At 39.8% G+C, this 26,088-nt stretch overlaps 3 protein-coding genes across 3 annotated transcripts in view; 2 read left to right on the forward strand and 1 right to left on the reverse strand.

The window, feature by feature from the left end:
* The window catches only part of bbs5 (Bardet-Biedl syndrome 5), a 50,808-nt gene extending 46,229 nt beyond the window's left edge, over positions 1-4,579 (forward strand). The window contains exons 10-12 of the mRNA XM_072259650.1: positions 860-943; positions 3,743-3,766; positions 4,243-4,579. Coding sequence (XP_072115751.1) covers positions 860-943; positions 3,743-3,766; positions 4,243-4,344 — 210 coding nt within the window. The 3' untranslated portion in view covers positions 4,345-4,579. The remainder of the gene's footprint in view (positions 1-859; positions 944-3,742; positions 3,767-4,242) is intronic.
* A 10,307-nt stretch (positions 4,580-14,886) lies between these two features.
* klhl41a (kelch-like family member 41a) lies at positions 14,887-25,131 on the forward strand. Its single transcript, XM_072261885.1, has 6 exons — positions 14,887-16,070; positions 16,377-16,534; positions 18,143-18,250; positions 18,336-18,521; positions 20,729-20,875; positions 23,731-25,131. Exons 1-6 carry the CDS (start codon positions 14,958-14,960, stop codon positions 23,840-23,842), a joined length of 1,824 nt encoding a protein of 607 aa, XP_072117986.1. The 5' UTR covers positions 14,887-14,957; the 3' UTR covers positions 23,843-25,131.
* fastkd1 (FAST kinase domains 1) overlaps positions 24,580-26,088 on the reverse strand; it is a 67,682-nt gene continuing 66,173 nt past the window's right edge. Inside the window, exon 15 of the mRNA XM_072261883.1 lies at positions 24,580-24,956. Coding sequence (XP_072117984.1) covers positions 24,873-24,956 — 84 coding nt within the window. The 3' untranslated portion in view covers positions 24,580-24,872. The remainder of the gene's footprint in view (positions 24,957-26,088) is intronic.

Raw genomic sequence — 26,088 nt, forward strand, 5'->3', positions numbered from 1 at the left:
CCTACTTGCCTTTTCCCCATAATCCTTAATTTCCCTACTCTGCAAAGGCATGTTTGTTTCTGTCACATAATGATGCTGAAAATCTAATTCGTGCCCTTATATTGAAGAGACTAGATTACTCAATGCACTTTTTACTGACCTTCCAAAGCAATCTATTGACAAACTTCAGCTCACTAAGAATACCACGCCTAGATTTTTAATCAAAGCCAAGATGAGGGAGCAACGTATCACTCCCATACTTGCTACTCTGCATTGGCTTCCTTTATCTTTTAGAATAGATTTTAAAGTTCTCATACTTGTTTTTAAAGTTCTTAATGGGCTGGGACTGGAGTAAATCACAGAATAGTTTTCCTTTTATAATCCTGTTTGAACTCTCAGGTCTTTTTCCACTGGTCTCTTAAATTTAAATGATCTCCCTCAAATGATCATTGGCAGGTCAACTTTTTTGATCTCTTCAACTGTGGAATTCAATTCCTAATACTATAAGGGATGCAGACTCAGTTGACACTTCTAAGCACCAGCTCAAAACCTATTTATTTAACCTTGATTTTAGCTAGCACCTTTTTGTCTTTCATTTTTATATTTATTTTTAAAATTTATTTTCATATTTGTACTTTTATTCCATTGTAAAGTACTTCGAACAACATCATCTGTATGAAAAGTGCTCTATAAATTTATTATTATTATAAGCAACTGGTTGGATTTTATTTTCATTACTAATTAGTGAGTTCAAAGGAATTAACATTATTCTTGGTGATTTCAAGATCTAAGTAATAAAATTATGATTCCCTCCCCACTCAGAATGTCTGCACTGGACCGAGATTCAGTTATGACTTTTGATTGTTACATACTGTTATAGCCTCAGCCACTTGAAGACCTGACGGTTGAGCAAGTTCAGGATGATGTCGAAATTGAACCAGAGGAACCAACTGATGCGTTTGTGGTGAGTTAAAATTAATACACGCAGAACATTTGTAGACTATAAAGACGTTGATATTTCAGTATAAATTGTCGACTTTGGAAAATATAGTTGGTTTTGCATTGAAAAAAGAATGGATTACAGATTCATCTGGGTAATGTTTTGAAAAGGCTCTTCTGTTAAGCCAGTTATGAAGAGGTTTCAGTCCATAATAAAGTAGTGATAGTTGCACGTAAGTATCACAAATAAGTTAGCAGGGGCCTATGAGACGTTTTTGTCTTCTTGTACCACATATCTAAAAGTAGTGATTGTCTTAATTTTAAAACTAAAATAGTGGATTTTCCAGGTAATATCAGACAGAATCTTAGGAAGTTCAGACAATCCAGTATGTACACAAATCCCAAGATCAACAGGCAATCTTATAATGGGTTTACTTGCCTCATGTCCTACTGTGTCTTACTGTATTACTTTGCTTCTCCTCCAATGACAACGTAGCAGATGTCACAACATGTCATGGAGAGCCTATCAATAATCAAAAGCCAGTGTTAACTAAAGAGGTATGATGTTGGAGGTATAACAGCACACTTTTTGCCTGCTATTAGAAGATTTCTGTAGACAGAACCGTATTACCTGATGATAGAAATTGTAGTGATGCAGTTATTGATACAATATGGATTTCTGCACAAAAACTAAAACTACACACAATAGTCTAAGATTGGTTACAGCAAGATCATGTACAATTAACAAGAGATTTGGGACTGAAGTTAGATAAAATTTACTCACTCAGAGATAATGAACCTGTAAAATTTGCATCTACTGAGGGCTGTGGAGATTCAGTTACTGAATATTTTTATGGAGGAGAGAAATAAATTACTCAGAACAAAAAGGCATGAAAGAATAAGGAAAGAAAGTAACAATAAATGGCTGCTTTTCAGGTGACAGGCAACAATTAGTGATGTACTGCATGGGCCTTAAGTATTCATAATATTTTTCAATGCTTTGATTAAGGGAAACAATTATACTTCAAAGTTGTCTTGTGACACTGGTTGTATTATGAATTGTCAGTTGGATACAAAGAGGCTTTAAGTCAAATTAGACAGTTACAGTGAATGCATAAAAACACAGCTGATGCAGTATAATATGGTTAAATATTGTTACAAGAATCACCCCTTGTAATAATGATCAATGAGGCACAGAGAGAATCTCTATTGACTGACAAGTACCTTTATTGCCTCAACGGAAGAACACATGAATTTACACAACCAATACCTGTGTGCACACCTGCTAAGTTTCCCTGATCTTCCATGAACAGTCAAAGAACAGAAAATGTAGTATCAATTAAAAAGGAGTTTCTGCTGCTGATCACGTATTCCTCGTAGTCCCGTTTCGAATCTCCACGTATTTGTGGGCACCTCACATCCACGCTAGTTGTTCTTCTAGAGTTGCGGCTGCCAGCACACTTGAAGTGTCTGCTTTTATATTCATTCCTCAGCAATTCAAATATTACATTCCAGTGTCATCGGCTGTAGGTCATGTGTCTGATCTTTACCACCTTTTTATTGGCTTCTCTGCTCCAGGCCAGCATCCATTTATTACCCTCTTCCCAGCAAGTGACAATCAGTAATTTATGGCTCTTTATTCTCAATTAACAACTAGATCGAATCACGCAGAACAGATTCAGACCCCAACAGTCAAAAACCTGCATGCTACAGCCAACCAAAGAACACCTCACAAGTAACTTCTTATTTGGAAATGATCCCTGTCCAACAGATTACCTGAGCCATTATTGGGTCAACTTTAAAACACTGATCAAGCCAAATGACTAACTCACAAAATGGAGAGAATCTTGATAAAATGGCAACCTCCATTTCCTCCCTCATGGCATGAACAAAGGCAATTGGTCTGTCTGCTTCCACTGTGCTTGATTCATTCGAATTCACTGATTCGTAGACTAATTCTTTCTGGCCAACAATATGAAATAATCCACTTGGGCAAGTAAAACCAAAAGGCAGATTATTATTTAACTAGCTTGGTAATTGTTGCTATACAGAGAGATTTGGGTGTCTTGTACACCAGTCACTGAAAGCATACTTACAGGTATGCAAGCAGTTAACAATGCAAAATGTATTTTAGCTTTCCAAGCAAGAAGATTTAAGTACAAGAGCGATGATGTTCGTCAACCTAGTTTCAGTTCTTATTAACACATTACCACGCACTCTTAGTTGTGTATATTAACTTTTTATTATGAACTCTGAAAATCTAAGAACATCACATCCACTAGTTTGCACTATAGGTTGGTCACCATGATTTCCCTTTCAGGAAATAATGTTGAATTTTTGTCATCCAGTTAAGATTTTCTAAATATCCTTTCTTTATCTTTTATTGCAACTTCTAACATTTTCTTCATCAACAGCGTTAGGCTAACTCAACCATTTTCCTGATGTCTTGATTTTTAAATAGTGAGGTTACATTGGCTTCCTAGTTTAATTCCGAGCGCTCCTGAAATAATCGGCCTGTAGATGGGAGGCTATGTCACTGTGAAACTTGGATGAGGATGTTAAGTAAAAACTTATGAGATTTTTCTTTTTTCAAGTTGTACCACACATGAGCAGGTGTTTAAAAAACATGTAACAATGAAATAAATTTAAGGTTTGAGAGAGTAGCATTTTGATACTAGTTTTATTTATAAGTACAAAATTCATTCTGGTACAGACCTTAAAAGAGATTAGGAGGGTAACTGTTATGAGTTTTCCATATGTCTGAAGTCCTGAGACCACATAAAGTCTGCGTAGTTTTCTGATTTCTGTTTATTTTCTGTTTCAGGCATATTTTGCAGATACCAATAAGGTATTTATAGCTTTCTTTAATAAACTGATATGTTATTGTAATTACATTTTAAATATCTTAAGTATAGCTATTTTTCCCCAATATTCCAGTACACAAGTGTAAAGGAGAACAAGATAATTGTTACTTCAGATCCAGTGCAGTACATTAAGATAAAGAGCACAATAATCCAATAATCTATAGTGCTCTTTATCTTGTGTGTGTGTGTGCGTGGGTGTGTGTGTGTGTGTATATATATATATATATACACACACACACACACAGACGTACATAAGATGGCTTATATACAATGAGTAGAGACACAGGAGTGTCTGTGCATAAAGTGACTGTCAGAAATGATAAAATAGTTGTGGTGGGGTGGGTTAGTGGGTGGAGGTATTGCTCAGTCTTATTGTTTGGGGAAAGTTACTGTTTTTGAGTTTGGAAGTTACATTTTGAGAGACTAAATTATATGTTTTTGTATATTTTCTTTAAATAAGCAAGAAGATCGTGAACCAGTTTATTCTGAGGAACTAGGGCTGGCAATCGAGAAATTGAAAGATGGCTTCACTCTGCAAGGTCTTTGGGAAGTAATGGGTTGAACTTCAGGTTCACTTTTGTATTAATTTGTTTTAAGAACACTATTGAGACCTTATGATGTTAATTCAAATAATAACGTAATTGGGAGTAATGTACATAATTCACAACCATCGACATTAAGTTGAGATTTCACTAGAAGAGGCAAGTCTGACGTAATGACATTATTACGTAAAGATTTTAGGTTTTGGTGTTCAATAAAATGTGTTACGGGTTTCATTAAACATAAAATGCCTCACTTCATTTTATTTGAGAAAACCTACATCAGTGACCCTGATGCTCTGGGACAATTCCAGAGTTATTGAATATGTTGCTTTGAAGCTGCTGGATTTTTGGAAGCAAAATGCCATCGCTTCGTTTGTACAAACTGAGGCCCAATTTGCTCAGCAAGAAATCGCCGCTAATGACACCAAATTCTACTATGTGGCAGTATCGCTCAGCAATTCCACGACTGTGAGAGTGGAAGTCTGCTTGAACACCCACCTGAACACGATAAATACGGATCGCTGAAAACTCGCCTTTGACAGAATTTTGGATTATAAGAGATTGAGCATGCCACTCTCCTTACCCTGTCTTGGTGATGCTAAGCCATCAGAGATAATGGACCATATGCTGTCTCCCCTGGGAAATCATTATCCTTGTCTTATTTTTAAAGAACTCTTCGTGCAACAAGTGCCTGATCAAGTTTGCATTATCCTCTCTAATGCACCCATGATGGATGACAGGGAGCTTGCTAACATGGCTGATAGTCTCCACTCAGCCAGGCAGTGGTGCATCATTCCTCCTCCTTTCTCTACCTCAGTAAGCCTGGTCAGCAAGGCGCCCAACATAAGGACACCCGCGGCTGCGAAACAGATGATGCTAGGCCTGTGCTTTTACCAAACTCACTTTGGTACGAGCGCGAAGAAGTGCCGACCACCTTGCAGCTTCAACAGTGCTGGCACATTGGGACATAAGAGGTCTGTGACTACTGTGGGTTCCACCTACCTGGGTCGTCTACTGATCATTACGGACACCCTTTCAGAACAACACTTCCAGTGTGACACGGATGGTCAAGTGTGTGTGCTGCTAGCATCGCCTATTGATGAGAAGGCAAAGAGCGACGAAACCTCGCTGGAGGCCGCCAACAGCAGCAGGATCCATACTCACGGAACACGATGGGTAATGCTCTGCTTCAGTGGGCCACGTTACACATGGGATTTAGTCCTGGCTAAGTTGGCTACACCTCTGCTTCGCGCATACTTCCTGTGTGTCCAAAGGCTGTTAGTCGATCTTAGGGACTGCTGGCTTGTGGATGTCAAGCACTTTAGGTCATTACCCTGCTTCCCCAGTAAGTTCCCCATGGTGACTCTGTCAAGCGCATGCACTGCCACCTGTGACTTTACTCAACTGCTGGGCGAATTCCCAGACCTCACCAAGCCCACATTCTCCCCCTACAGTCACAAAATGTAGGGTCAAGCACCACATTCCCAGAACTGGTCTGCCAGTCCATGCCCATGCACGTAGACTGGATCCAGAAAAGCTGGCAACCACGAGCTTGCCAACCTAGAAAGACTCAGAATTGTACATCGGTTGAATAGCCCCTGGGCTTCACCCCTATATATGGTTCCTAAGTCCAGTGGTGGTTGCTGCCCATATTGCGATTAGCAACGCCTTAACAAGGCCACCTCCTCTATTCATTACCCGGTCCCACACATCCAAAACATTTCAGCATATTTTGCCGGAAAGTTAATTTTTTCCAAAGTTGATCTAGTTAAGGGCTACCACCAGGTACCTGTGTACTCAGAGGACATTCCCAAAACACCTGTGTTGATTCTGTTTGGCCTTTCTGAGTTTCTGTACATGTTGCTTAGACTGAACAATGCAGTACGGACTTTCCAGTGGCCAATGGACTCGATTAAAAGACTGAGATTTTCTTTTTGTTTATGTGGATGACATATTTGTCAGCAGTGCATCCCAATCCGAACACGTATCTCATCTCCGCACACTTTTTGAGCAGTTAAGCCAACACGGGTTGATTATTAACCCTGCTAAATGTCAATTTCCGTTGTCAACCATTGACTTTTTTGGCCGTCACATCTCCACAAAAGGTGCGGAACTCCTCCCATCAAAGGTAACGACTATTATGGATTTCCCACCGCACTGCACTACTAAGAAGTTAAAGGAGTCTTTAGGCATGGTGAATTTCTATCACCACTTCATTCCATGAGCAGTTGAAATTATGTTCCCCCTGTATAGGCATGCCTCAAGGCTGTGTGTTGAGCCCTCTTCTGTACTCCCTTTTCACCTATGACTGCGTTCCTGTACATGGTTCTAACTCCATAATCAAGTTTGCAGATGACACCACGGTAGTTGGCCTGAGCAGAGGGGATGACGAGACGGCCTGCAGGGACGAGGTCCAGCACCTGACCGTGTGGTGTGCCGACAACAACCTGGCCCTTAACACCAGGAAGACCATGGAGATCATTGTGGACTTCAGGCATGCTAGGAGCCACACTCACGTCCCCATCTACATCAACGGAGCTGTAGTGGAGCATGTATCAAGCTTCAAATTCCTTGGTGTCCACATTTCTGAGGATCTCACCTGGTCCTTGAACTCCTCCATCTTGATCAAAAAGGCACAACAGCACCTTTATTTCCTGCGGAGCATCAAGAAAGCTCACCTCTGTCCCAGGGTACTGACAGACTTTTACCGCTGTACCATTGAGAGCGTACTCACCAACTGCATCTCAGTGTGGTATGGCAATTGTCCCGTATTGGACCACAAAGTACTCCAGCGTGTGGCGAAAACTGCCCAGCGGATTATCAGCACCCAATTGCCCACCATTGAGAACATCTACCATAAACGCTGCCTGGGCAGGGTGAAAAGCATTATCAAGGATGCATCTCACCCTAACTATGGACTTTTTACTCTCCTCCCATCCGATAGGCACAACAGGAGCCTCCGCTCCTGCACCAGTAGGCACAGGAAGAGCTTCTTCCCTGAGGCTGTGACCCTGCTGAACCTCACATCACAGCGCTAATCAGTATTGCACCCATATTGTACTGTCTCAGTACTTTTATATTTGTGTGCTATAGCACTTTTTATTTGCAGTTATTTTGTAAATAACACTAGTCTTTGCATTTCTGGTTAGATGCTAACTGCATTTCATTGGCTTTGTATCTGTACTCAGCACAATGACAAAGTTGAATTGAATCGAATCGAATCTAATCTATAATGTGCTTAAAGGCTTTATCCCTAATCAAGTGCTTGACTGGTCTTTCTAACCAATGAGCTCTTTATAACAAGACCCTACTAGTGCACTCGCTCCCCAACACCTAATGACTGTACTGTGGGTGCTGTACATGAACAGATGGTTGGAGGTGTATGGCAGACACATCTTCTTCAGCTGGCAGCTCTGTCCCCCAAAAGGAAGTGCAGCACATTTGACCATAATCTTCTCCGTCTCCATCTGGCAGTCTGCCATTTCTGCTTTCTTCTAGAAAGTCACCATTTCACAGAGTGTGTTGACCACAAACCACTCATGCACACAATGGCCAAAATATGGGATCCTTGGTCTGCATGGCAGCAATGCCACCTGGCCTACATATCGAAGTTTGCAACTGTTATATGACATACCAAGGGGAAAAATAATGCTGTGGCCGATTGCCTCTCATGACTAGCCATTGAGACCGTACACATAGGGGTTGACTATGCCGGCATGGCAGTCGACTAAGTTACTGCCCCAAAGGTCCAGGCTAACTGACCAGCAGTCATAGGCCTGCGGTTGGCTGACATTAAGTTCAAGGAAGCTGGGATTTCTCTCCTGTGCGATATCTCAACTGGTCACCCTCGCCCCATCGTGCCTGCAAACTGCAGACAGACTGTTTTTGACTCTATACAAAGTCTCTTGCATCTGGGTCAGAAGGCCTCCAGAAATTGATTGCACTAAAGTTTGTTTGGCACAGCCTCAGAAAGGACATGCATGATTGGACTGCAGCTTCTGTGGAGTGCGAGTGGGAAAGATTAACCATCATGTTCAGGTACCATTGGCACTTTTTGAGGTCCTTGAGTGACAGTTTGACCATGTCAATGTGGACTTTGTTGGTCCTCTCTCCCCCCCCCCGCCCCCATAGTTTCACACCTCCTTTTGCAACGGTGGACTGTACCACCAGGTGGCCAAAGATCATCCCTCTAGTATCGATGATGGCTGCAGATGTGGCTCAGGTGTTCATCAGCACCTGAGGTGCTCAGTTTGGCACCCCATTTGATATTTCCTCTGACCGTGGTCCCCAATTCATTTCAGACCTCTGGGCTATGATGGCCCAGAACCTCGGCGTTAGGCTATGTCACACCACAGCATATCACCCGCAATCCAATAGCCTTTGCTAGCAGTTTCATGACTCTTTAAAGGCTGCTCTGAGTTCTTCCCTGATGGATGAGTGTTGGCATGATTGTCTCCCATGGGTCCTGCTGGGGCTCAGAACTGCTCCATGGTTCGTATACAGGCAACTGTTAGGATTTTAAGATGAGTAAACATGAATGTATTTCTGTAGATGGCCACAAACTAGCCTTGGCATCACAATATGACGATGAGCGTGTCAGCAAGGGCAGCTGCTGTTCCTCCACCCATGGAACACAGGATCCCAGTCAGGCAGCTCATCTGAGCTTCCGACAGGCTCAGTGCCAGTTCTAGTGAATTCTGGGTGGGGCCTGTGTAGGGTGATTGTAATTGGGAGGAATGTATCTTATTCACAACCACTGACAGTTGGGAATTCACTTTAAGAGGCTGGTCTGACGTGATGACATAATTCTGTAAAGATTTTTAGCGTGTTTGGGTTTTGGAGCTCAAAAAATGTATTATGGGTTTCTTTAAACATACATGCCTCACTTGGTTTTAATTGCCAAGACATACAATTACACTTCCAAAATAAAATATAGCCATTAAAAATACTGTGTAGTCTTTCCTGCATTATGCTTCTCACCACCCCTTTTAAGAGTATTTTACTCTTTTGAAGTTTAATCCCGTACCAAGATTTTGTCTGCTGTCATGTTAAAATGGGTCAGACCAAAAGACGATGATCATGTTTCTTTGGCAATTGCTTTTGGCACATTGGCCTTCATAAATCAAAGTACTGAGTACAGCAGGTGGGATGTTATGCTGAAGTTGTATAAGACATTGGTGAGGCCTAATTTGGAGTACTGTGGCAGTTTTGGTCACCTACCTGCAGGAAAGATGTAAATAAGGTTGAAAGAGTATAGAAAACATTTACATGTATGTTGCTGGGACTGGAGGACTGGAGTTATAAAGAAAGATTGAATAAGTCCTAACTTCATTTCTTGGAACATAGAATATTGAGAGGAGATTTGATAGCGGCATGCAAAATTATGAGGGGCATAGATACAATAAATGCAAACAGGCTTTTTCCACTGAGGTTGGGTGGGACTACAACTAGAGGTCATAGATTAAGGGTAAAGAGCAAAATGCTTAAGGGGAACATGAGGGAAAACTTCACTTAGAGGGTTGAAAGAGTGTGGAACGAGTTGCCAGTGCAATTGGTGCGTGTGAGCTCGATTTCAATGCTTAAGAGAAGTTTGGATAAGCACATGGGTGGCAGGGTATGGAAGGCTATGGTCCATGGGAATAGGCAGATTAAAGTTCAACATAGAGTAGATGGGTTGAAGGGCCTCTTCCTGTGCTGTACTTTTACATGACTCTATGCTGCAGAAATTTTAAAATTTCTGATCACTTTGAATACAGTTAATTAGAAGTATTAATTAAAATTAAAATTGTGCTGTCCCATAGCATCTATGGAAGTGAATACACAGTCAGGCCAAGACCCTTCATCAGAACTGGAAAGGAAAGGGGAAGATGATGGAATAATACGGTAAGGGGAGAAGGTGGACAAGCTAGAAGGTGATAGGTGAAGCTAAGTGAGTGCAGCGGGGGGATGAAGTAAGAAGCTGGGAGGTGAGAAGTGGAAAAGGCAAAGGGCTGGAGGAGGATAGGAGGGGAGTGTGGATCATGGGAGAAAGGGAAGAAGGGCCATCGGGTGGAGATGATAGGCAGGTGCAGAGAAGAGGGTAAAGGCCAGCAAGGGGGAAACAAGAAGAGAGAAGGGGGAGGAGAATATAATAACTGGAAGTTAGAGAAATCAATGTTTGTGCCATCAGGTTGGAGGCTACTTAGACAGATAACCACAACTTTCCCAAAGAGGAGGCCATTGACTGACATGTTGGAACAGGAATGGAGATAAGAATTGAAATGGTTGGCCACTAGGAAATTCCACTTTCTGCTGATGGAGCTGAAGTGCTGGACAAAGCAGACATCAATCTATGTCAGATCTCACCAGTGTAGAGGAGACCACATTGGGAGCACCAGGTACAGATAGATCATGTTGGTGTTGCAGAGAAAGCATGGATCTGAGGATGCATTGACTTCAGTGCTATGGGAAAGGCTGATTAATATGAACACAAACACAAGAAAATCTGCAGGTGCTGGAAATCCAGAGCAAGGCACACAAAATGCTGGAGGAACTCAGCAGGTCAGGCAGCATCTATGCAAAAGAATAAACAGTTGAGGTTTTGGACTGAGACTCTTATTCAGGATTGAGAAGGAAGGGGGAAGATGACAAAAATCAAAAGATGGAGGGAGGGGAAAGAGGCTAGCTGGAAGGTGATAGGTAAAGCCAGGTGGGTGGAAAAGGTCAAGGGCTAGAAAAGAAAGAATCTGATAGGGAGGAGAGTGGACTGTAGGAGAAAGGGAAGGAAGGGGAAACCAAGGGTGAAGTATAGGCAGGTGAGAAGAAGTAAAAGGTCAGAGTGGGTTATAGAGGAAGGGGGCGGGGGTGGGGGATTTGTTTTACTGGAAGGAGAAATTGATATTCATTCCATCAGGTATGAGGGTACCCAGACGGAATATAAGGTGTTGCTTCCGCACCCTGAGGGTGGCCTCGTCTTGGCACAGAACAGAAATGGGAATTAAAATGTTTGGCCACTGGGAAGTCCCGCTTGTGCTGGATGGTCACCAGTAATCATGGGTGAATCCAAATTGCAAAGAGTGGAATTTAATTTGGAATCCACATGGGTCAAGTTGGGTCCAGAGACATTTGGCTATGGAATTGAATTTTGGTCAATTGTGCCATCTTGTTATGGCAGCCACTGAGTATGAACAAAGCAAAATAAATGGAAATTATATCAGAAAACCCAACATTGCTTGGTCATAAGTCAGAGAGAAAATGTCGGGGTGGGATGAAGACCACTGCATGTGACCACTGGAGAAGCATTTGTGGATCCAGAATAGTCAAAAATTTTGAACATTCAGAGAAGGAACCTCCTTATTGTCGTGAGATCAGCAATGGCACAGATGTAATTTAGAAAAGAATACAAAGAGATCTGACATATAACTGAAGTAGAAGTGGCCATAGTGCTAGAACACCATGGCACAGAAACAGGCCCTTTGGCCCATCTAGTCCATGCTGAACTGTTATTCTGCTTTGTCCCATTGACCTGCACTCGAACCATAACCCTCCATGTCGGTATCTATCCAAATGTCTCTGAACTGTTGACTCAAGCTTGTATTCAACACTTGCACTGGCATCTTATTCCACACTCTCACCATCCTGAGTAAAGATGTCCCCCACATGTTCCCCCTAAACATTTCACCTTTCATCCTCAACCCACTACTCTAGTTCTACTCTCACCCAACATCAGTGGAAAAAGCCTACTTGTACTTACCCTATCTATACCCTTCATAATTTCGGATACCTCTGTCAAATATCCCCTCTACACTCTAGGAAGTAAAGTCTTAACCTATTCAATCATTCCCTATAATTCAGGTACTCAATTCGCAGCAACATCCTTGCAAATTTTCTCTGCACTTTTTAAATCTTATTGACATCTTTCCAGTAGGAAGGTGACTAAAGTTGCACAAAATACTCTAAATAGGCCTTACCTATGTCTTATACAACTTCAACTTAACATCCCAACTCCTGTACTCAGTACTTTGATTTATGAAGGCCAATATGCCAAAAGCTTTCCTAACAACTCTTATCTATCTGTGTTGCCATTTTCAAGAAATTATTGATATGTATTCCCATATCCTTTGGTTCTACCACACTCCTCAGTACCCCACAGCTCACTGTACAAGTCGTACCCTGGTTGGTCCTCCCAAAGTGCAAAACTCACACTTGTCTGTATTAAATTTCACCTGCCATTTTTCAGCGCATTTTTCCAGCTGGTCCAGATATCACTGCAAGCTTTGATAGTCTTCCTTGCTGTTCGTTACACCCTCAGTCTTGGTGTCACAAATTTGCTGATCCAGTCAATCATATTATCATCCAGATCTTTGATAAAGATGACTAACAACAATGGAACCAGCAGCAACCCCTGGACTATACACTAGTCACAGGCCTCTAGTCAGAGAGACAACCAACTATTACCACTCTCTGGCTTTTTCCACGAAGCTATTATCCAAACCAATTTACCACCTCATCTTGAATGCCAAGTGATTAAAGTTCTTAACTAACCTCCTATGTGGGACCTTGTCAAAGGCCTTGTGAAAGTCCATGCAGTCAAGATCCACTGTTTTGCTGCCTTAAACTTTCCTGGTAACTTGCTCGAAAAATTCTGTAAAATTTGTTAGACGCGACCTACCACGCTGAAAGCCATGTTGACTATCTCTAATCAGTCTTTGTCTATCCAAATACGTATATACCTGTTCTAATAACTTCCTCGCTACTGATGTCAGGCTCATGGCCTATAATTTCCTGGTTTATTTTTAGAGTCTTTCTTAAACAATAGAACATCATTAGCTATCCTCCAATCTCCCGGCACCTCACCTGTGGCTAAGGGTATTTTAAATAACTCTGCTTTTTATTTACAGGTGGAGGCACTGGTTAGAAAGCCTTTAGATTGACTAAATATAATGGACAATAAGTACTGGGGAGGAGAAAAACAGAAAATGCTGGAAATACTCAACAAATCAGGCAGCTTCTGTGGAAAGAGAAATGGAGCCAGCATTTCAGCTCCACATCCTTCATCAGAATGGTTGGATGAGAGGCATTGTTGTGTGGAAGCAACAGACTGAAAGTACGTGGGCATATTGGGAAAATAGGCAGCATGTAAGCCAAGGATTCAGATAGATGCCTTATACTGCCGACTATAATCCCGACTGAGGTCATCAAATACAGAATAAGTGAAAAGGAAACTGCCTTGATGAGTCAGGCTAGGCCAGAAATGTGTCAAAGTGAAAAACAGGACTGAGGCAACTGGTGAAAAGTGGGTAAGGGGATCAGGTTTTCTGAGAACAGCCGAGGATGACTTAGGGATAATTTGTGGATGTAAATGGAGCAGCTGAAAGGCAATACATTGCAGGATGTAAATCTTCTCAGAAAGAATATTTTCAGTAAGTTTATCAGTTTATATAGTATGAGGGCCAACAAAGATCCAGACAAGACATCCTTGATTTCTAATCACCAAGTTGGAAGAATTAAAATGGTTGTCTTGATTGTGTAAATTTAACAGCACAGTTGTCCAACAACATGCTTAGTAGTTAAATTATTTATAAAGAATTTACATATATAGTTGCTACATTATAAAATTGCATCATGTTAAGGATATAAGAAAACATGAGCTGTGGAAAATGAGTCACTTTTTTTTATTAAGATAGCAGGATAATGAGATAAATGTTGTTTACTAATGAATATAACTGACAAACTTTCTAACCTAAAATTGGCAGGAGCTGAGATGACCACTACTTTCAGCTGTTCAACAGCTGACCTTGTGAAAGATTCACTCCATCTTCAAAATTGTGTGTCACCTATCTTCAGGAAATATTGTTTGTCGACAATTATCTAGCTATCTTCAGCTTAGGACTTCTCCTGGATTGTCCTCGACTTGCTATCATACTCAGACTGATTTGAACAAGTTAATTAAAGCCTAGTTTTTAATTTCACACAAAATTGAAAAATAACTTTGCATTTGCCAGATTTTAAATACATGGGTTAATAATTGGAAAGCACATTTGTAAACCAGTTACTGTAATTTATGATATAAGGATGAAAACAGATAGTTATGAGAAGTTACAGATGGCATTTCATTCCACTGCTTTCTAACGTGGCAAGACAAAATTAGATTACTAAAGTGTAAGAATTTGTATTTTAAAGTTAATCCTGAGAATTCGTGCAGTCTCTTGACAACCCTACATTTTTGAGTAGCTGGCAGCAGCTGTATAGATGAGGCATAATTTGAGAGAGAACACGAGAAGCTGGTAGAATTACCCTGCAACGTGCGATATTCATGGCTCTGTTACACACTGGCTGTGATGCTGCTTCAATATTATAAGCGCTCTAAATTTAATGCCCATAGTAATCATTCCTTTGGTGATTGTCCACGTCCTATTTTACCCCTTTGCTCATCACAGTTGTTTCTTTCCGTCTGCGACAGCTGCCAAAGTGAAATATTTTTTGCACATCATTTAACCTGAATTCCAACATGCAGAAGTTTCTTTCTATAATTAGCTGGAAGAGTTAAATTACAAGCTCTTCAAGTGCAGCAAGTTGCAGCGATCTGCCTTTTTCAGCTGGAGTCGACTGCAGTTAACATCACCTGTGTTCTTCGTCTCCAAATCCAGTTACAATGGATCTTCACAGAGATATGAGAGAGGAATCCCGTCTTTATCAAACTACGCTTCTTCAAGATGGACTGAAGAAACTTTTGGATGAGAACAAATTTGTTGATTGCTCACTGAAGGTTGGCAGTAAGTCCTTTCCTTGTCATCGGCTTATCCTGGCAGCCTGCAGCCCATACTTCCGTGAGTATTTCATTTCAGAAGAAAACGAGAAGAAACATGAGGTAGTTCTGGAAGATGTTGACGAAACTATTGTGGCTATGATCCTTCACTACCTGTATACTTCGGAGATAGAACTGACCGATGAGAATGTGCAGAATGTTTTTGCTGTGTCCAGTCGCTTTCAGATTCCTTCCATCTTCACACTGTGTGTCACCTATCTTCAGGAAAAGTTATCTGTCGACAACTGTCTAGCCATTTTCAGGTTAGGACTTCTGCTAGATTGTCCTCGGCTTGCTATTGCTGCTCGTGAATACGCCTCAGACCGATTTGAACAAATTTCTAAAGAGGAAGATTTTATGCAGCTTGCCCTTCATGAGCTGATCAGCCTCATTGCAAGTGACGCTTTAAATGTAGAGAAGGAAGAGGTTGTATTTGAAGCTGTAATGAGATGGGTACGGACTGACAAAGAGGACAGGGCCAAACATTTAGGAGAAATATTTGACTTTATACGTTTTCGCCTTATGACTGAGAAATATGTCAAAGACCGTGTAGAAAAGGATGATATTATTAAGTCTAATCCAGATTTGCTGAAGAAAGTTCAGACAGTTAAAGATGCGTTTGCTGGGAAACTTCCTGAGCCCGCTAAAGGAGGAGACAAAAAGGCAAAGAAAGGAGAGAGTGCTGCAGATGCAATAAATGGCGACGAAGATCTCCCTGGTTTCTTGAATGACATTCCAAGGCATGGCATGTTCGTTAAGGAGATGATCATGTTCATTAATGATACAATGACTGTGGCATATGATCCAAATCTAAATGAATGCTTTCTGGCTGCAGTAAGCAATTTGATTCCTAAAAATCATGTTAGCCTGGTTACAAAAAGAAACCAAATTTTTGTTATCGGTGGCCTGTATGTGGATGAAGAAGTTAAAGAACACCCTTGCCATTGCTATTTCTTCCAGGTATGCTTTGAGTCTATTCAGTTTTTAAAATTACTTAGGATTTTCACTTTCTTGCAGGATTGTATATTTGAAATAATATTTTTAGTAAATATGACTGGAAGTTTATAAATTTAATGGTTTCCAGAACTATTCTGAAAATCCAAAATACAAAAACACGTGAATTTATTTACTTTTTTAAAAAAAATAAGTTATGTTTAGAAATAGAAATCGTTATTTATTTAAACATCTTGCCCAAAGTATGGTGATTTATTGAAATAAACGACTGCACCAATTAGTCAGAAATTAAGTTTAAATGTTTTTCTTTAGTTTGACAGCATTGCTGGGGCATGGAATGGTTTACCACCATTGCCTTCACCCAGATGCCTCTTCGGGTTAGGAGAAACTGAGAATTTCCTTTATGTGGTTGGCGGCAAAGACCTTCAAAATGAACAGTCACTGGATTCAGTAATGTGCTATGATATGAAGTAAGTCCACCTTATTTCCATTTTGTATGGTGTTTTAAGTTTAATTCCCTATAGTTGTCTGTGGTTTGATTTATACCAACTATTGCTGTAAACTGTTTTAATTCGGCAGAACGTATTTTCTTAAAATGTTAAATAATATGATTATTTTGTTCAATATAAATAGATTACATTGATTCTATCCCATATGAACCAGTAAGGACATGGCCCATTCCATAACAGCAATATTTCAGCCTTGCTTTTGGTAGTAATACACTGAAAGGGATTTCACTCTGGTTTGGAAATGGCTGCAGTATTTAAATATTGTTATTATTTGGAATAACAAGATTTAGCTGGAGACAAAGATAATGAAGACAGATTTATCATTGAGGAAAAGAGTTTTTATTTGGATAAAACTCTATACAAAACTGCTTGTAACATTGAGACCAGTAATATTGTTTTAAAAACAATTCAAGTGCTTTCTCTCCAGTTTTAATTCTTTATTACACTATTGCATATCAAAATTGAGTATTCAAAATTGACCAAAGATTTTATATGGTGCTTCAACAAACACCTTGTTTTATCCATCTTAAGAGTAATGGCAATAACCTAGGCCCTGATAGTCAAAGGTATTTGACTAATTTTTAATCATGGAGTCAAAATGGAGCTTATGTTTAATCTGTTAATATCACGGCTTTTCATCTTCACGCTAAAGTAAATAGAATTCTGGGTTCTTTTGTGATCGATCTTTCCTAATTTTGTAAAGTTTTTTTTGTCTATCACTTTTCAAGTTTAAGCTTATTGTCATGTGGCTGTACATATATATAACCAAACAAAACAACATTCTTCTGGAGCACAGTGCACCCCCAAAGCATATACAGTATCACACACAGCACATAAGACAAAATAGTGTACTACCACAAAATAAGTTAGGAAAATACAATTCAAAGTGCATTTTGTGCGTAGCACAGGTGAATGGTAAACGTTAAACAGCTCATTGTCATAGTGATGAGACCTCAGTGGTGGCAAGCTATTCATTAGTCTCACTGCCTGAGGGAAGAAGCTTTTACCCGATCTGGAAGTCTTTGTCCTCATGTTCCTGTACCTCCTCCCTGTTAGTAGTTGGTCAAATAAATTGTGGGATGGATGGTAGGGGTCCGCAACAATGCTTCAGGCACTTCATATATAATGCTCCCAGTAAATGCCACAAACATGACCCTCCTGGTGTTTTTATTCTCCTCCATAGATTCTTGCTGTCCAATGCCTTGCAGCTTCTATACCACACAGTGATGCAGCCAGACTCGATGGTACTTGTGTCGGAAGTTGTTAGAGTGGGAGTGGGGAGCCTTGCCCACCCCAATCTCCTCAAAAAGTGTAGGCACTGCTGTCCTTCTTGTCTACTGAGGAGATGCTGTTGGTCCAGGTTAGATCATCTATTATGTGCACACCGAGGAACTTCGTGCAGAGCCAATGGTGTGCAATGGAGACTGGTCAACATGCACCTTCGTGAAGTCCACAATTATCTTTTTAAGTAAATCAGCTTTGAGTGACTGTTACGATATTTAAATCTGATAAAACTATCGACAGGTACAGTGAGAATGTTATTTTAATGCAAATTTTATTTTTTTTCAGCAACCTAAAATGGACAGAATCCAAAGCATTTCCTCTGAAGATTTATGGTCACTCTATAGTTTCACACAATGGATTAATTTATGTTATTGGCGGGAAGACTGATGATGGGTAAGTGTTGTTTAGATTGATCGTATAATGGATTCCTTCTGCAGCAGAGCGGTTGATTATCTTAATCCCTCTAATTTATCCACAGTAAATGTGTCAACAAATTATTTGTCTACAACCCTAAGAAATCTGAGTGGAGGGAGCTGGCAGCCATGAGCAAAGCACGAGCCATGTTTGGAGCTGCAGTGCATCAAAGTAAAATCTGGGTTGTTGGAGGGGTGACCGAAGAAGGCTTGACAGCTGCAGCAGAAGCGTATGACATCATGAATAATAAGTGAGTGAAATCCAATAGAAATTTCAAGTTTTTTTCTGTTTAGTCAGCAAAGGGAGATGTCTGTGAAGTGATCTTATAAAGGAATTTAGGTATTGATATATTAGAAGACCAGGAGGACAAAGAAAAAAACCTACTCAAAGATGTTTTAAAATTGATGCCCGTAAATTCTGATTGACACATGTGATGTTCAATATAATCAAATGGTTTCCAGAACAAACCTAACCAGCTCCCCTCCACCACCACGCTCCTCCCTCTGACACCTCAACAATCTCTCTTTCAGTTCATCCCACTTTCTCCAACCCCAAAGTGTTGTCATGGGCACCCGCACGGGCCCTAGCTCTGCCTGATTTTTCGTTGGCTATGTGAAACAGTCCATGTTTCAAGCCTTTGCTGGTAATGTTTCCAACTCTTTCTGTGCTACTTTAACTGCATTGGTGCCACTTCATGCACCCATGCTAAGCTCATCAATTTCATCCACTTTGCCTCCAACTTCTATTCGGCTCTTAAATTCACTTGGTCTATCTCTAACACCTCTCTGCTCATATCTTTTAAAAAACCTACTGACTCTTACAGCTATTTTGACAATACTTCTTCACACTGTCACTTGTAAAAAAAAATGTCATTCCCTTTTCTCAGTTCCTCTATCTCCAACAAATCTGTTCTCAGGATGAGGCTTTCCATTCCAGAATACTGTATCTGAGATGTCATCCTTCTTCAAAGAATGGGATTCTCTTCTACCATTGATGCCGCCTTCACTTGCATCTCTATTTGGCGGACACTCCATCTTCCCGCCACCATAATAGGGATAGAGTTCCTCTTGTTCGTACCTTCCAACCAATGAGCCTCTGCATCCAACACATCATTCTCCATAACTTCCGCCATTTTCAACAGGATCCTACCACTAAATCATATCTTTCCCTACCCTGCCCCACACTTCCCACTTTCCGCAGAAATCCCTCTCCACGACTCGATTGTTCATTTGTCCATCCCCACTGATCTCCTTCCTGGCACTTACCTTTGCCAGTGATGCCTGTGCTACACCTTTCCATTTACCTCCTCCCTCACCTCCATTCACAACCCCAGATAATCCTTCCAGGTGAGGCAACACTTCATCTGCGAGTCTGTTGGGGTCATCTACTACAAACGTGTTTGTATATCCAGTGTTCCTGGTGCAACCTCCTCTACCTTAGTGAGACCCGACGTAGATCGGCGGACTGCTTCAACGTGCACCTTCACTCTGTCTGCAACAGGCTGGATTTCCCAGTAGCCAGCCATTTTAATTCCACACCCCATTCTCATTCCAACATGTCAGTCCATGACCTCTTCTACTGTCAGGATGAGACCACTCTCAAATTGGAGGAGCAACATCTCATATTGTCTGGGTAACCTCCAACCTGATGGCATAAACATCGATTTCTCTAACTTCCTATAATTTCTCCCCTTTTCTCTTTTCTCATTCTGACTCCCCACTAGCCCCTCCCTTCTCTTCATCTGCCCATCACCTTCTGGTACTCCTCCTTCCCTTTCTCTGATGGTCTACTCTTTTCTCCTATCGACTTCTTTGTTCTCCAGCCCTTTATTTTTCCCACCTATCACCTCCCAACTTCTCATTTCATAGCGCCCCCCCCCACCTAAATTTCCCTTCACCTGGCTTCACCTATCACCCGTCAACTTGTACTCCTCCCTCTTCCTTTCCAGTCCTGATAAAGGATCTCGGCCTGAAACTTCGAATCTTTCTGAAGATGATGGTAATTATCCTGAAGATATTTTTAAAAATAATAACATTAAGTAGTAAGATAACATCAGGAAAGTAATCCAGGATTGGAATTATGAAACAACACTGACGAAGAGAATGGAAATGAAATACTAGGTCAAATTGTGAAAAGAGGAAAGATAGTGTTAGGTAAGAGGCCAGGTCATCTGTGATCCTTTACTGTGATCACAGTAAAGACTACAACTACTGTACAGTAACTATGAATATGGAAATTTGTGTAATATCTTTCAGCCAATGATTTTATTTTAGATTACTTAGACATAATACCTACAATACATTATAAATACTATGCGGATGAAGGCTGTTGCATATTTATTCTGAATTTTTGTTACGATTAATCCAAACAAAGCTACATAACTATCTGTAGAAAATGATAATATTCATCTACATATTTACAATTGAAATGTTAAATATTCTTATTTGACTATCACAGATGGGAGAAAGTGCCAGAATTTCCACAAGAGAGAAGCTCGATAAATGTCATCAATATGGCTGGATCACTTTATGCCATTGGAGGTTTTGCTATGATTGAACTGGAAAATAAAGAATATGCACCCTCAGAATTCACTGACGTGTGGAAGTAAGTCAATATTTTTGAAGGACAGGTGGACTTGCACTTATTTGGTCAAATTTAGTCTAGGACAGGGGCCCCCAACCTGGGGTCCACAGACCCCTCGGTTAATGGTAGGGGTCCATGGCGTAAGAAAAGTTGGGAACCCCCTGGTCCAGGATATATATTTAGTGCTGAAGTTTCTGTGCTTGAAATACATTTATTTGAAATATTAAGTAAAAAGTAAATGCTGGTAAAGGAAAAAAAAAATTGCTTTCTAGCATCTGTACTCTCAGCAAAAAGTTATCAAGATTAGAAATAAACCTAAAGAAAATAAGTGACTTTGTTTCTAGTAATTTTACCCTCAACCTGACTATCCCCTCAATGATCTTATATGCGTCTATCAGGTCACTGCAACCTCCCCTTGTAACTCAGGCCCCCTATTCCAGGCAACATACTGGTAAATGTTTTCTGCACTATTTCTAGCTTATTAGCATCTTTCCTAGAATGGGATGACAAAACTGTACAGAATTAGACAATTGCTTCAGAACTTCCCTATAGCTATATTTAGTGCCCTGCCAAATGCCACCACCTTCTCAAGCAGCGCATTCCAGATTCCACACACCTTCGGTTTCATGAGGAAAATTTTCTCACTATCAATTACCTTAATAAATTTATATCCCTCAAAAGTCTGCTGGTGTCAGATCTACACTTTCCCTAGTTTGGTTCCCAAATCCAGACTTTGGAAAGGTAGAACTTAACTTTTATGTAGTGGGCTAACAACAAAAGTCACCGACACCCTACACCATATGGTGCGCTAGAATTTCTAGACACTTGTCTAACTGCTCCATAAATCAACCATTGTTTACTTAATTGATTTTTTAATTCTGTATCTTATACTAAAATAATTTTAAATTTATGAACAACTAGTTACTAATTCCCTTAAAGAAAATATGCAAAGCATTAGACAAACCTTTTCTTTTCATAACTCTAATCAATTGACTACATAGTTAACACCTTGTCTATTCCATATATTACAATAGTTTAGTTATGCCTTACCCTGTGATTATAATAGCATGATGATTATTTATTTACTCAATTTTCTTATATATAAATGACAACAGTTTTAATGTTTCTTCATGTTGAAAGGGAGTAAATGCAAAAGACAAAAATACAAATTGCTTGTTACAATCAAAATAAAATGAATAAATCTACAATTTCATGTCAATCCACAACACTAATATTTGCCTATATTTTAAAAGATCTTTTAAAATCTCTTTATCATGCTTTTGGGATTCCGCTTATACACCAAATCTACTTTCAACTATTATTTCTATTGTAAATATTACAAAAAATTTTAGTCCTAACCCTTACTGTACAGCACCCTTTGATTCAACACTTTGATTCAACAAAAGCGGGAAAGAATGAATCATATGATTACCATATCTAGAACTGGCAACCAAAGAAAATCAAACATGGATTTGTTCCAGTAAATCTGCACCAACTCTATTGTGAGCACTTTAGTGGCCCTTATCTGAATGATTCCAGAATGAAAGGGTTAATGAGGAGCATTTGATGGCTCTGGGCTTGTACTCGCTGGAGTTTAGAATAATTGGGGGGGATGTCATTGAGTGAATGTTTCCTATAATGGGTGAGTCTAGGACTGGAGGGCGCAACCTCAGAATAGAGAGAGATCCATTTAGAACAGAGGAGAGGATGAACTCCTTTAGCCAGTGGTGGTGAATCTGCAGAATTCATTGCAATGGACAGCTGTGGAGGCCAAGTCATTGAATTTATTTGAAGCAGAGGATGATAGAAACATAGAAAACATACAGCATAATACAGGCCCTTCAGCCCACAAAGCTGTGCTGAACATGTCCCTACCTTAGAACTACCTAGGGTTACCCATAGCCCTCTATTTTTCTAAGCTCCAAGTACCTATCTAGGAGTCTCTTAAAAGACCCTATCGTTTCTGCCTCAATCGCCGCCGCCGGCAGCCCATTCCACGCACTCACCACTCTTTGCATAAAAAACCTACCCCGACATCTCCTCTGTACCTACTTCCAAGCACCTTAAAACTATGCCCTCTCATGCTAGCCATTTCAGCCCTAGGGAAAAGCCTCTGACTATCCACACGATCATTGCCTCTCATTATCTTGTACACCCCTATCAGGTTCTTAGTCAGTCATGGCATCAAAGGTTACAGAGAGCAGGCAGGAGAAAGGAGTAGAAAAGAATAAATCAGCCATAATGATATGGTAGAGCAGACTCGTTGGGCTGAGTGGCCTAATTCTGCTCCTATGTCTTATGGTCTATTTTTTCTTGATGACTGAACCAGGCAGGTTAGGTGGAGTCAGTTTCAGAAAGCAAGGGAGAAAGAATAAAGAAAAGTTCAAAGTTGCATTCTTTGGTTTGTTTTACTACCAGCACCATCTTAAACTGGAACAATAGGGTGAGAGATCAGAGACTTATAGGAATGAGAGGAAAAGCAAGTACATGAGAGGGAAAAAGGAGAAATTGAGCTGGAAGTCACAAAACTGCATGCATGTGAGTGAGTAGTGGGGGGGTGGGGGAAAGGGGGAAGATGTGAAGGTAGATCCCATCAGATATCATGCAGTGAGTCTATCTTCTCCGTGTTATACTTAGATAGTTAAGGCATATGACTACCTGTGAAAAGTATTGTCAACACTTTAAATAATCTTTTTCTTGTTAATATGCCTGATCAATCCATTAAAATATTAACATTTAATAACTTGTGTTTGAGTACAATTAAGCAACAGCCTAAATGTAGCACATATTCTGTTAAATACTTCACTAAATTTTATAAGAAAGGTTAAACAACGCTTCTGAACATACAATAAAATGCTTTTGTATCCTTTATTTAGGTATGAAGATGAAAAGAAGGAATGGAGTGGCATGCTGAAGGAAATTAATTATGGTGCAGGTGCCACCTGTCTTCCTGCACATCTCAATATGTTCAGACTTACCAAATTATAAATAGTTCCATGGTATCATTAATATTGCTGCTAAATAAAACAACTGGTATATGGTGCCAACTGGAATTCTACTCTACATGTACAAAAAATATATATACAAAATTTACATTTAAATTTCAAACAAGCCCAAATAGAGTAAATGATTGTACCATGATGCTATAAATGGTCAAAGGCTGAAGAGGATATGCATGTATACGCTGATAAGAATTTGCAATGCAACATGAACACAATTAGAGTTAATTTTTAAATACAGCAAGTAAATTGCATTTCCAGCAGTTTATATTCTGTAAAGTTTATATCAGTTTAATTCCTCAATTTTATTTTAAAAAGTGTTACTAGAGAACTTAAAGCTTTGCTTAAAATTGTATCCCCCTCAGCACTTTTCATTTACTAACTGAAATTTTCTGAATTAATTCCATCATACTTACTTACTGGATATAAAGCAACCTGAGAACACTTAAAAAAAAAAAATTGGCCTTTCCCTTCCTGACCGACACGTGAGAATTGCATTGTTTCTTTTGTTCCTAAGGCAGACTCTGTCCATAGATAGGACAACTGTATACTTACGGAAATTATGATAATTTCACCAGTGAGACTGTGTATTTAGTATTCTTAACTTCTAATTCATTGATTACTTTTTACTCAGGATTGTATTTAAGAAATTATCCTTGTTTTAACTTTACATTTTTTAAATCTGACATTGCATTTCAATATTTTGACAAATGAGTAATCATGATCTGGTAAAATATACTTTATTTGCATAATTATGATAGTAGACTTCCACGTGTGTACATGGAACAAAAACAGCTTTCAAAACTTGATTCATGAATAAGATATTTATACAAACAAGAGAAAATATGCAGATACTGAGAATCCAAGCAGAGCGCACAAAATGCTGGAGGAACTCAGCAGGTCAGGCAGCATCTATGGAAAAAAGTATAGTTGACGTTTTGGACTGAGAAATTAAGGGCCTCAGCCCAAAACGTCAACAGTACTTTCTTCCATAGATGCTGCCTGGCCTGCTGAGATACTTATGCAAATATCTTTTGTTTAAGGTAGTCCATCCATGCATCCTTTGTTGACAATTCCATGGAATTCCATTCAAAATGGGGTACCTGTAAAGCCAAGAAAGGCAAGATTTTAAAATTTAAGAAAATACACAGTAAAAGTAAATTGCGTGGAGCCATTTTCAAATATAAAGATAGATTTACAGATAACATAACTTGCTGCAGCAACTATCCCTGTATTACACTTGGACAATGTATGATTTAATAAATTTAAATATCCTAAAATCCTTGTTATCTTGATAATGATAATTCATTTTATTTACTTGTGCTAGGTGGGTACTGCTCACAAGATCAGCATTTATTGTCTAATCTTAAATGCTCTTGAGAAGTTAGTAATTTGTTGCCTTGTTGCTGTCCATCCAGTCACATATTCCAAGTACTGTTACACAAGTTCCAGGAATTTGATAAAGTGACTGAAGGAATTGCATAATATTTCCAATCTTGGATACTGTGACTTGGAGGGAACTTTGACATTATGGCAGTCCTACTCATTGTGGCTGTTGCTCTAACATGATAAAGGCAGCCACCTTGAGAGGTACATTGAGAAAGTCTTGGTGAGTTAAGGCAGTACTTGCAACTAATAATTATGACAATGTTTCAAAGATCATAAGATAACCAGCTATAACTGAACACCTCAAATAAAAGGTCCACAAAAGCAAAACCAGTGGGAAGTTAAACAAATGATTAGTTCTGCAAGAATTTTGTTACTTTGCAGTAAATAGAGTTTTTACATACAATTTTCCCCCAAGTGCTTCAGAGCCAAGTCTTATTTTTTCCCCTTATTGGTTCCCAGGATTATTTCTGGTTATTGTAAACTGCCAGATAAAGAAGTTAAAAATCAATTATTTTTATAAATCCCATATGGCCCAGTGCAGTTTCATCTTGTACCACACAAAACTGCCCTTTTGATCAATTTACCACTTAGTAAAGCATGTGTTGGTATTGGAAAGGGTCCAGAGGAGGTTCACGAGAATGATTATCAGGAATAAAAGGGTTAACAGATGAGGAGTGTTTGATGGCTCTGGGCCTACACTCACTGGTGTTTAGAAGAATGAGTGGGGAATGTCACTGAAACCTATCTAATATTGAAAGGCCTAGATAAGAGTGGATGTGGAGAGGATGTTTCCTATAGTGGGAGTCTAGGACCAGAGGACTCAGCCTCAGAATACAAGGATATCCT

This window comes from Mobula birostris, chromosome 6, assembly GCF_030028105.1.
Source record: "Mobula birostris isolate sMobBir1 chromosome 6, sMobBir1.hap1, whole genome shotgun sequence".
Taxonomy (NCBI): Eukaryota; Metazoa; Chordata; class Chondrichthyes; order Myliobatiformes; family Myliobatidae; genus Mobula; species Mobula birostris.